This window comes from Oryctolagus cuniculus, chromosome 1, assembly GCF_964237555.1.
Source record: "Oryctolagus cuniculus chromosome 1, mOryCun1.1, whole genome shotgun sequence".
Taxonomy (NCBI): domain Eukaryota; kingdom Metazoa; phylum Chordata; class Mammalia; order Lagomorpha; family Leporidae; genus Oryctolagus; species Oryctolagus cuniculus.
Window position 1 is genome coordinate 18,618,458 of NC_091432.1, and position 11,265 is coordinate 18,629,722.

Sequence of the window (11,265 nt, forward strand, 5' to 3'; positions counted from 1 at the left end):
TCACTCTGATACAGCGCTTGGTTGACCTAACCTGGATCTTTGCTGCCCTAACACCAGGCCCATTTTTTGAAGTTTTTGGTGTCTCCACTCCATACCTAGTGGTTCTAGGGAGTATGTTTTTCAAAAAAGCCCACTCTGGGGGCCGGCACTGTGGCATAGCTGGTAAAGCCGCAACCTGTGATGCCGGCATCCCATGTCGGTGCTGGTTCGAGTCCCGGCTGCTCCACTTCTGAGTCAGCTCTCTGCTATGCCCTGGGAAAGCAGCAGAGGAAGGCCCAAGTGCTTGGACCCCTGCACCCACATGGGAGACCCAGATGAAGTTCCTGGCTCCTGGCTTGGGCCTGGTCCAGCCCTAGCAGTTGCAGCCATCTGCAGCTAGGAGTTGCATCTGCCGCTGCAGTTGCAGCTAGGAGATCTCTCTCACTCTCTGTCTCTCTCTCTGTAACTTTGCCTTTCAAATAAACAATTTTTTTTTGTGTGTGTGTGTGACAGGCAGAGTGGACAGTGAGAGAGAGAGACAGAGAGAAAGGTCTTCCTTTGCCGTTGGTTCTCCCTCCAATGGCCGCCGCGGCCGGCGCACCGCGCTGATCCAATGGCAGGAGCCAGGTACTTATCCTGGTCTCCCATGGGGTGCAGGACCCAAGCACTTGGGCCATCCTCCACTGCACTCCCGGGCCACAGCAGAGAGCTGGCCTGGAAGAGGGGCAACCGGGACAGAATTTGGTGCCCCAACCAGGACTAGAACCCAGTGTGCCGGCGCTGCAAGGCGGAGGATTAGCCTAGTGAGCCGCGGCGCCGGCCAAATAAATCTTTTTTTTTTAAGGTCACTCTGGGGGCTGATGTTGTGGATTAGGTAGCTGCCTGCAGCACCAGCATCCCATATGGGCGCCGGTTCATGTCCTGGCTGCTCCACTTCTGATCCAGCTCCCTGCTGGTGCATCTGGGAAAGCAGTAGAAGATGGCCCAAGTGCTTGGGCCCCTGCACCCACCTGGGAGACCCGAAAGAACTTCTTGGCTCCTGGTTTTAGCCTGGCCCAGTCCTGGCTCTTGCAACCATTTGGGGGTGAATTAACAGATGAACATCTCACTCTCTCTTTCTGCCTTTGTCTCTTTTTGTGTGTGTAACTGCTTTTCAAATAAATAACTATTAAAGAAAAAAAAAAGGAAGAGCATCAGGGACTCGAACCATCAGGAGCTTAACCTGCTGTGCCACAATGCCCGCCCACATATAATTCTAAAAGAGACAGACAGACAGCACTCACTCATCCGCTGGGTCACTCCCCAGATGCCTGCAACATCTGGAAGTCAGGAACTCCTCAGGGTCTCCCGGGAGGTTGGCAGGGACCCAGCCACTTGAGCCATCAGCTGTCACCTCCCAGGGCGTGCAGTAGCAGGAAGCCGGGATTGGCTGCGGAGCTGGACTCAAACTCAGGCGCTCTGTCATGGGATGCGGGCAGCTCAAACGGCACCCTAACCACTACAGGAATGGCTGTCTCTCAAGGTAGATTTTGAGGGTAGGGTTCATAGGGTTTGCTGTTGTAATTATTCTTTTTAATCACAGTAAAATGCATATAATATTTACCATCTGAACCATTTGGCATTTTTTTAAAAGTTTACTTTCATTTTTATTTGAAAGGCAAAGAAACAGAGACAGAGAGACACAGACAGAGATCTTCCATCTGCTGGCGCATTTCCCAAATGCCTGCAAACAGCCAGAGCTAGGCCAAGCCAAAGCCAGGAGCTCAGAACTCAGTGCGGACCTTCCACGTGGGTGGCAGGGACCCAAGTATACTTGAGTCATCACTCGATGCCTCTCAGGGTGCGCATTAGCAGGAAGCCAGAATGGAAGGCAGGCGGGACCTGAACCCGGCACGCTGACACGGGATGCGGGTGTCGCCAGTGGTGTCTCACTGCTGAGTCAGGCACCTACGCCATCTCCACCAATTTTTTTTAATGGCTTATTTCAATTAGCATTATGTCCTCAAGGTTCATTCATGTTACAGCGTGTGTTGGGATTTCCTTCCTCCTTTTTTTTTTTTTTTTTAAGATTTATTTATTTATTTGAAAGGCAGAGTTATAGAGAGAGAAGGAGAGACAAAGAGAGACAGCTTACATCCACTGGTTCATTCCCCAGTTACAATGACTGGGGCTGGGCCAGGCCAAAGCCAGGAGCCCAGAGCTGCTTCTGGGTGCAGGGGCCCAAGCACTTGGCCGTCTTTGGCTGTTCTCTCAGGCACATTAGTAGGGAGCTGGATTGGAAATGAAGCAGCCAGGAATTGAACTGGTGCCATATGGAATACTGGTGTCGCAGGCCATGGCTTAGCCCGCTGTGCTACAATGCCGCCCACCTCCCTTTTTGTTTTTAAAGACTTATTTATATGAAAGGCAGAGTTGCAAAGAGGGAGGAGACACAGAGAGAGTGAGAGATCTTCCATCCGCTGGTTCACTCCCCAAATGGCTGTGATGGCCAGGGCTGGGCAGGCCAAAGCCAGGAGTCTGGAATACCATCTGGGTCTCCCACATGAGTGACAGGGGCCCAAGCACTTGGGCCATCTTCCACTGCTTTCCCAGGCCATAGCAGAGAGCTGGATAGGAAGTGGAGCAGCCGGGACTCGAACTGGTGCCCATATGGGATGCCGGCACTGCAGGGAGCGGCTTTACCCGCTATGCCACAGCGCCGGCCCCCTTCCCTTCCTTCCTAAGGTTGAATAATATCCCATTGTACGTACGGACCACAGTTTGCTTATCTGTTCATCAGCCAATAGACACTTGGTCCTTTCCACATCCTGCTTGATGTGAACATGCTGCCACGAGTGCGATGTGGAAATCTCTCTTTGAGACCCCGATCTTAATCCTTTTGGATACACACTCAGAAGGGAAATTGACGAATCATACGGTAATTCTATTTTTAATTTCTTGAGGAATAACCATACAATTTTTCCATTGTGGCTGCGCCATTTTACAATCCTACCAACCATATACAAGAGTTCTAGTTTCTTCACATCTTCACCAATATTTGCTATTTTCTGGTTTTTTTTTGTTTGTTTGTTTGTTTTTTTAATAGTAGCTATCCTAAAGGGTGGGACAGAATTTCTATTTGTGCTGGGATTAGTGAAGGCAAGAGTTTCAAAGTACGACTCTTTCTGTCCATGCATACATCCATCCAGCCAGCCCTCCCACCCACCCATCCATCCACCCACCCATCTATCCCTCCCACCCCCCCATCTATGCCTTCATCCTTTCACATCACTCACCTTCCACCCACCCACCAATTTATTCACACAGCCAACCAATCATCCACTTATTCATCTTTCCTACTGTCCTTCCTTCTACCTAGCAAACCCTCCGTCTATGGCATGCTGACTTTTCCACGTAGTAAATATATATCAAGTATATTTATATGCCGGCCACATTGCTAGGTGCTGAGAAATGAATAAAAGCCAGATCCTGCCAGCTGGGTCTTTGTAACAAGGGAGATGATTTAAAAGCCTAACAATCAGGACACAGGGTAGAGGGCGACCAGTGCCCTGGGATCAGCAGCTCCCTGTGGGCCTCAGTTTCCCCGTCTGAGCAGTTCCCAGGAGGGCTGGGCTCCACGAGCTCCAGTCCAGAGGTCTGTGACTTTACTGACGAGGACTTTTCCTCGTCTTTCTTCTCTGTTTTGATGGGGGGAGAGCCCAGGGCTTTGGGCTTGGGTTTCTGCTCTCAGGAGCTAAGGTTAAGTGAATGACGGCTTCAGGTTTAGACATCTTGTGTGGGGTGATTTGGAATAACATTTTATTTTTGTCTGAGTGACATCAAAAGAGTGAGTAAGAATGGAGATGTGGCAGTGGGACTTTGGCCCCAGACTGGGAGTTGGTTTGGAGGGAGGAAAGGAGAGATCAAGAGAACGGCTTGTGTGTGGTTGGCTGGACGACGCTGGATGGGTGTAGGGTCAGTGATGGGTGGATGATAGATATAGTGGACAGACAGATGGATAAAAGGAGTCAGGAAGGGGTTGGGATCGTGGTGCAGCAGTGGGGCCGCCCTTTGGGACAGCAGCAACTCATATTGGGGTGCAAGGTTCGAGTCTCGCCTCCACTTCCAATCCAGCTTCTTGCTAATACACACCCTGGGAGGCAGTGGGTGATGATGGCCCCAAAAGCCGGGTCCCTGCCACTCATGTGGAAGACACAGATGGAGTTCCAGGCTCCTGGCTCCAGCCTGGCCCATTCCTAACTGTTTGGGGGGGGGGGGCATTTGGGGAGTGAACCAGTGGATCCAACATCTCTGTCTCTCTGTGTCACTCTTCCTTTCAAATAAACAAGAAATAAATATGATTTTATAAAGGTAGCAGCTAGTAAGTCTTCCAGTGTCACCATGGGTCTTACATAAAGCTTTCACCTATTAATAAAATGGAATGTTGTTCATTATTATCTTGTAGGGTAGGAGTTCAGTCTCTGGAGTTGAATGCAAGTAGGTTGCATCTTAACTCCACCAATGGTGGCTGTAGCCAAAGGACTTAGCTTTTTTGAGCCATATTTTCCCTAAATGCAAATATCAAACGCTGGTAGACATCTCTGCATTGGGTGCCCACCACTGCACATGACGAGAGTTGTCTGCAGAAATGCAAATGAGTCCACTCTTCTGTGGGGCTGGAGGGATGCTCAAGGGACCCGTGGGCGGCCTTGGTGAAGGCAGGAAAAGGGTAGAGCGAGGCGCTGAGGAGGAGCCAGCATCTTGGCGGGCCGGCCCTCGTAGGGCCCCATATCTTACACCATCTCTGCTACCAGTCACCGCTGTCCGAGCACCCAGGGCCAGGCCAAAGTCGAGGTTTCCGTTGGGCCTTTGGAAACCTTAGCTGTAGCTCCAGGGGCGTCCACCGTAGCCCTCAGGGGCCCCCGTTCCAGGGAGCAAAGCACCTGCCACAGGCCCTGGGGAATGCAGGGGCCCAAGTCCCTTTCCCGCCCCTGACTCCGAGGGTCTCTGCAGGGGTCCAGACCGATCCTTCTCTAGCTCTCAAGTGGCTGAAGAAGGCGAACTGAGACCAACTTTGGGGAACACTGGGACCACCCGGGGGGAACCCAGGGGTCTTCTGTGGAGCTTAAACAGAGGTGGGGAGAGGAGCAGCCATGCGCCCACCACTGTGGCTTGGGAGAGCCGCAGGCACCAGGGTCTCCCAGCCTCGCAGCTGGGGCAGCCTGGGGCCCCGTGAGGCATCCCCGAGGAGCTGGGTCCCTCTACGTGGGCAGAGGAAGGCAGAAGTGGAGAAGCCAGGAGCGAGGCTGGAGGGAGATCTCTGGCTAAAGAGGACCCTGGATCTGCTCCCCAAATCCCAGGGCCCCTCGGCAGCAGGTCCTCCCGCGTCAAGCAAAGTCTCTGGTGCTATTGTTAACTCACTGCGAGATGCGCGGACAGACTGCGTGTTCTCCTTCGCGCTCCTCTGTCCCCACTTTTAGGCTTAGAATACGGCATAGAGGAGCCAGCTAAGACTCACTCCTTCGTGCATGTGTTTGTTTACTCGTTTGGGAGACGTTGGTTGAGTGCCTGCCATGTCCAGGCCCTGGGAACAGAGAGGTGCCCGTGACCCTCAGGGTACGATGCTGGGGTGCCAATGGCGGCCGCTGGAACAAAGTGACAGCCAGGTCCCCTACAACGATTCCCCCGGGGCCACTCACTAAGGTGCAAGGTGCCTGCCGCAGGGTCTGCCTCTCTCGGAGGCCCCCTCCTCACTGCTGCAGCCTGCTTCTGGCTGGAATAAATCTGGCTTTGCTCAAAACAAAAACCAACCAACCAACCAACAAGCAAGAACGCCTGCCGCATGCCCCTCTGCTGCTCCGGGCTCTTGAGAATCTAAACACAATGGTGGTGGTGACGAGGACAGCTACTCTTTACTGAGTCTTATTTTGGGCCAGGTGCTGTTCCAAGCATTTTGCAGGCATCCGTTCGCTAACTTCACAGCAGGCCTATGAGATAGGCGTAAAACGAGCCCCATGTAACAGATAAAGAAACTGAGACCTAAAGAAGTAGAGAGACCCACCCAGTGCCTCAGAGCCGGGATTTCAGCCCAGCTCCACCTGACTCCCAAACCCCGTATTCCTCTCCTCTCTGCCACGTAGACTCCTGGAGGCAGACCTCAGGCACGGCTTCACGCGCGGCCGAGGGCTGTCTCTGACTCTCAGAGTCTAGGATGAGAGGCTCTGGGGGAAGACAAATGTCTTGTCCGGGCCACGGAGCAAAGTCACCACTGAGCAGGGTTCCAAATGGAGGCCCCTGGTCCCTGGGTCAGAGCTAAAACACACTGGTCATTTATTTCTTTTTTTAATTAATTTATTTGAAAGGTAGAGTTACAGAGAGAGAGAGAGAGAGAGAGAGAGAGAGAGAGAGAGAGAGAGGTCTTCCATACGCTGGTTCACTCCCCAGTTGTCCACAATGGCTGGAGCTGTGCCGATCTGAAGTCAAGAACCAGGAGCTTCTTCCTGGTCTCCCATGCAGGTGCAGGGGCCCAAGCAGCTGGGCCATCTTCCACTGCTTTCCCAGGCCATAGCAGAGAGCTGGATCAGAAGTGGAGCAGCCGGGACTCGAACTGGCTCCCATATGGGATGCCGGTGCTGCAGGTGGAAGCTTAGCCCACTATACCCTAGCATCAGCCCCTCGGGTCACTTCTTAGGGATGTGGGAGCGACTATGTGTGTGTAAGAGAGAGAAAAACAGGCATGCAGGTGAGCAGGTGGACACGTGTGGACCTACATGCACACGCGTGCACACACACTCGATGGGCGGTAGACCTGTCCCAGAGACACAGCCCGACCCAGCACCATGTCCACTACCTCTTGGGTCACGTGAGAAACCCCAACTGTCATTTTGTCACCGCACCTTCTCTTGGACTTCCAATGGTGTGCGGGAAGGTCCCTCGGGCACGTGGGAGAAACCACGTTCTTGGAGAAACCACACCCGAGGTCTTCCCCAGTGCCAAGGCCGGGCTCCCAGGGGCTGGGGCTGTTTCCCCATCTCAAGTTCACCCACCGAAGACCCAGCCACCCAGGGCGGCAGTTTCCGGGAAAGCGTCCCAGGCAGCTGCCCCAGGTCCCGGCATTGAGGCAGTGCCGTGGACCCTGAGCCACTGTGGTGTGAGAGGAACGTAGCCCTGTGACTGTCATCACACTGTGGCCACATGACAGGGCCATGTGCATGGGGCTGGGCAGCCAGGGGGCGCAGGTGCCTTGGAGGCGTCTCATCTTCCCAGTAACTTGTGCCCCTTCTACAGGTAAGTAAACTGAGATGAGAGAGGCCTCACAGCCAAGGATGCAGCACAGCCAGGCTCAGGCGCTCGGGCCTGTGACCACCGGGAGTTACTGAAAACAGGGGAACCTGGCTCTGCCTCTGCTCTCAGGCATGTAAGGCTGCTGCCTCCCCGGGCCTCAGTGTCCTCATCTTTAAAATGGGGCCATGTAGTAATGAGTTGGGAAAGGAGAACCAAACTCGCAGCTTGGCCCAGCACGTGGCAAATGCCCAGAACAGCCTGGCCCAACTGGCTTCCGTGGTGCCGGCCGGCCGCGTGCCGAGCCTCGCCGGGGCTCACCCCTGCTGCCCGCCTGTCCCCCCTGCAGACCATTACTGGGACTTCCACCCCCACCACGTGCACAGCGAGTTCGAGACCTTCGCCGAGAACCACTTCACGGAGCTGCAGAGTGTGCAGCCGCCCCAGCTGCAGCAGCTCTACCGCCACATGGAGCTGGAGCAGATGCATAATGTCCTCGACACCCCCATGGCGCCACCCCACACCGGCCTCGGCCACCAGGTGCGTGTGTCGCCGCCGCCCGCCGCCCGCCACCCGCCCGGCCTGCGGTGGGGCCCGGGAGCCTCACAGGAAGCTGACACAGGCTCTTACTCAACTGGGCTTCCTGCCCCATGGCGCCAACGGCGGCCGGAGCCCCAACGGCTGCTGCCTGACCCCCCGACTGACCGTGTGACCCACGCCGCACGCCTCCTCCCCCCCAGGAGGGGCAGAGCCTGGAGAATGCCCTCCCGCCCCTCGCTGACGGCTGCCCCCCGTGTCCTGGCCCTGGGGGAGCCCGCATCTGAGCCACTGCCTGCTGCTCTCCCCTGGCTGACCGGAACCCCTCAGCCCCAGGGGCTCTGACCCCAATCGGGGACCCCCACTGGGTCTTCCCTCCCCTGTCACTCCTCACTGCCCCCCAGGGCTGCTGCAAGGTCCTCACATCTTTGTGCCCCTTCCCTGGGAGAGACACGTGCGCCCCGCACACACAGCACCACTGCTCCCATGCGTGGCAGCCCTGCCTGGTCTCGCGCTTTGCTGCCCTGCTGGCCCCTGCCTTCCCCAACACACCCTCTTCTCCCCCTGCGGCAGCCCAGAGCCTGCGTCCTCCCTCACTGACCACAGTCCCCGTCCCCCCCGCCCCCCAGGTCTCCTACCTGCCCCGGACCTGCCTCCTGTACCCACCCCTGTCCCCGGCTCAGCCCAGCTCGGACGAGGAGGAGGGGGAGCGGCAAAGCCCCCCGCTGGAGGTGTCTGACGGGGAGGCTGACGGCCTGGAGCCCGGGCCTGGTCTCCTGCATGGGGAGACAGGTAGGTCCCCGCCTCGCCCCGCCCCCTGCCCTAAATCTGGCCTTGACGGCAGTTGGATCTGTGCTTTACAAGCCCTCGGCCAAGGCCGCTGCCCTGGCAGTCTCTCTCCAGGGCCGTGTGTGTGAGCCACGTGCAGGGGTGTGTGTGTGTGTGTGTAAAGCTGAAGGTGTGTGCGTGGGTGAGGGGTGTGGGCTGTGAGTGCAGCTGGGCGTGCACGTCGGGGTGTGAGCGCACGCGTGTGCACGTGCGGGCGTGGTGGGGGTGGGGTGCCTGGCCTTCCCTAGCGCACCTGGCGCCTCCCCCCCCCCTCCCCGCAGGCAGCAAGAAGAAGATCCGCCTGTACCAGTTCCTGCTGGACCTGCTGCGCAGCGGCGACATGAAAGACAGCATCTGGTGGGTGGACAAGGAGAAGGGCACCTTCCAGTTCTCGTCCAAGCACAAGGAGGCGCTGGCGCACCGCTGGGGCGTGCAAAAGGGCAACCGCAAGAAGATGACCTACCAGAAGATGGCGCGCGCGCTGCGCAACTACGGCAAGACGGGCGAGGTGCGCAAGGTCAAGAAGAAGCTCACCTACCAGTTCAGCGGCGAGGTGCTGGGCCGCGGGGCCCCGGCCGAGCGGCGCCACCCGCCCCACTGAGCCCCGGCACGCCGGGCCGCCCCGCTGCCCATAGCATTAAGCCCTCGCCTCGCCGGCCCGGACACACGGAGCGAGCTCCCGGGGCCAGAGGCTGGACTGTGGCGGCCAGGCCTCGCCCGCCCCCTCGGCCCAGCCCCCAGACACCCTGCTTTGCCCCCCCCCACACACACACACCCGGACTCCAGCCCCCGCAGGGTGGGCCCCGCTGAGTGACGGGGTGCGTCCTGGGCGTGGGCGTCCCGCCCGTGCGTGCCCTGCCGGATCGTCTTCTATAAGCACTCCCCTCCCCCCCAAACCGTTCGCCGCCCCCCTCCCACCGTCGCCTTCCCCCAGGAACAGAGTAAAGTTATCCGCGGTTAATCCCCTTGCAGAGTCGCTTTTGAAATTGTGCACCTGGGCCAAGGTGCTTGGTGACCATGACGGGATTCGGTGGCAGTGGAAACCTGGGTGAGGCTGGGACTCACAATCTTTCGGTTACAAACCCCACTGAGATAATGATGGTGAATATTAACAGCAGCAGCAACACCATAGATGTTTCTGCTCGTTTGCACGTCAGCCTTGACTGACGTGTGCGGTGTCACATCAACCCATTTCATGGACCTGGAAACTGAGGCTCCAAAGGTCACATGATGTTCCCAAGCTCAGCTGGTGAGTGGCATCAGTGTGTCACGCACTGGAAGAGAGCACTATGCAGCCTGCCAAGGAGCAGCAATCTAAGCCCCAAAGCCCCAGCTGGCCACCAAAAGCTCCCATAAGGTGCACATCCGGGGGAGGGGTCTTCGACCCATCTAGTGCAGCTGTGCGTCCAGGCTCCTCAACCCCAGCAGAGGAGGAACGGCCAGAGATGGGCTGGGAAGCAGTGAGGATGGTGCTGGGAGAAGGCATGCCCCCCTCCCAAAGCAGCCTACAGACCCCCCGGGGCCGTTAGCACAGAGACAAGGACCCCGCGGCCCACCGGCGCGCTGCCTGGCCCCACCCTGCCGTTGTGCGGCGTGTTCTTTTCAGGAAGGCTCAGAAGCAGGTGACGCGGCTTCAAAGTGGGTCAGGGGAGGAAAACTGGATTTCAGAGTCGAAGGGGACGACTTGGCCCATCGGGGAAGAGCAGGTGTACAGAATCCTCCCTCTGGCCGTGCCAGATAAATGACCTTTCTCAATGTTGGGTCCACCTCGGAGGGCGGCACCTGAGATTTGCTTCTTTCATTCTTTTATTTTTTTTTAAATTTTCATTTATTTATTTGACAGGTAGAGTTACAGACTGTGAGAGAGAGAGACAGAGAGAAAGGTCTTCCTTTTCTGTTGGTTCACCCCCCAAATGGCCACCATGGCTGGAACTATGGCGATCCAAAGCCAGGAGCCAGGTGCCTCCTCCTGGTCTCCCTTGCAGGCGCAGGTGCCCAAGCACTTGGGCCATCCTCCACTGCCTTCCTGGGCCACAGCAGAGAGCTGGACTGGAAGAGGAGTAGCTGGGACTAGAACCCGGTGCCCATATGGGATGCTGGCGCTGCAGGAAGAGGATTAACCAAGTGAGCCATGGAGCCAGCCCCTCTTTTCTTTATTTTTAAAAATATTTGTTTATTTATTTGAAAGTCAGAGTTCGAGAGAGGCACAGGCAGAGGCAGAGAGAGAGAGAGAGAGAGAGAGAGAGAGAGAGAGAGAGGTCTTCCATCTGCTGGTTCACTCCCCCAGTGGTCACAACGGCTGGGGCTGGGCCGATCCAAAACCAGGAGCCAGGATCTCCCACGTGGCTGCAAGGCCCCGGGCATCCTCCACTGCCTTCCCAGGCCACAGCAGAGAGCTGGACTGGAAGAGGAGCAGCTGGGACACGAAGTGGCGCCCATCTGGGATGCCGGCGCTGCAGGCCGTGGCTTTACCCGCTACGCCACAGCGCCAGCCCCAGTTTGCTTCTTTCTATAGCAGCAGATGGCCCCGATGTGATAAAGGGTGGAGGTCGAGCTGCAGGGAGCAGCTGTCACAGACGAACGGGGTGGGGGTGGGGGCGACCAGGGGATCCAGAATAGTCTGGCATCAATCTTTGTGACTCTGCCAACAGCGGGCTCTGC

At 56.9% G+C, this 11,265-nt stretch overlaps 1 protein-coding gene across 2 annotated transcripts in view; it reads left to right on the top strand.

The window, feature by feature from the left end:
* SPI1 (Spi-1 proto-oncogene) overlaps window positions 1–9,565 on the top strand; it is a 33,354-nt gene extending 23,789 nt beyond the window's left edge. For both annotated transcript variants that reach the window (XM_051853130.2, XM_070070644.1), the window contains exons 3-5: window positions 7,589–7,779; window positions 8,406–8,568; window positions 8,886–9,565. In XM_051853130.2, the coding sequence (XP_051709090.2) occupies window positions 7,589–7,779; window positions 8,406–8,568; window positions 8,886–9,205 (674 nt within the window). In that variant the 3' untranslated portion in view covers window positions 9,206–9,565. The remainder of the gene's footprint in view (window positions 1–7,588; window positions 7,780–8,405; window positions 8,569–8,885) is intronic.
* Window positions 9,566–11,265: the final 1,700 nt, after the last annotated feature.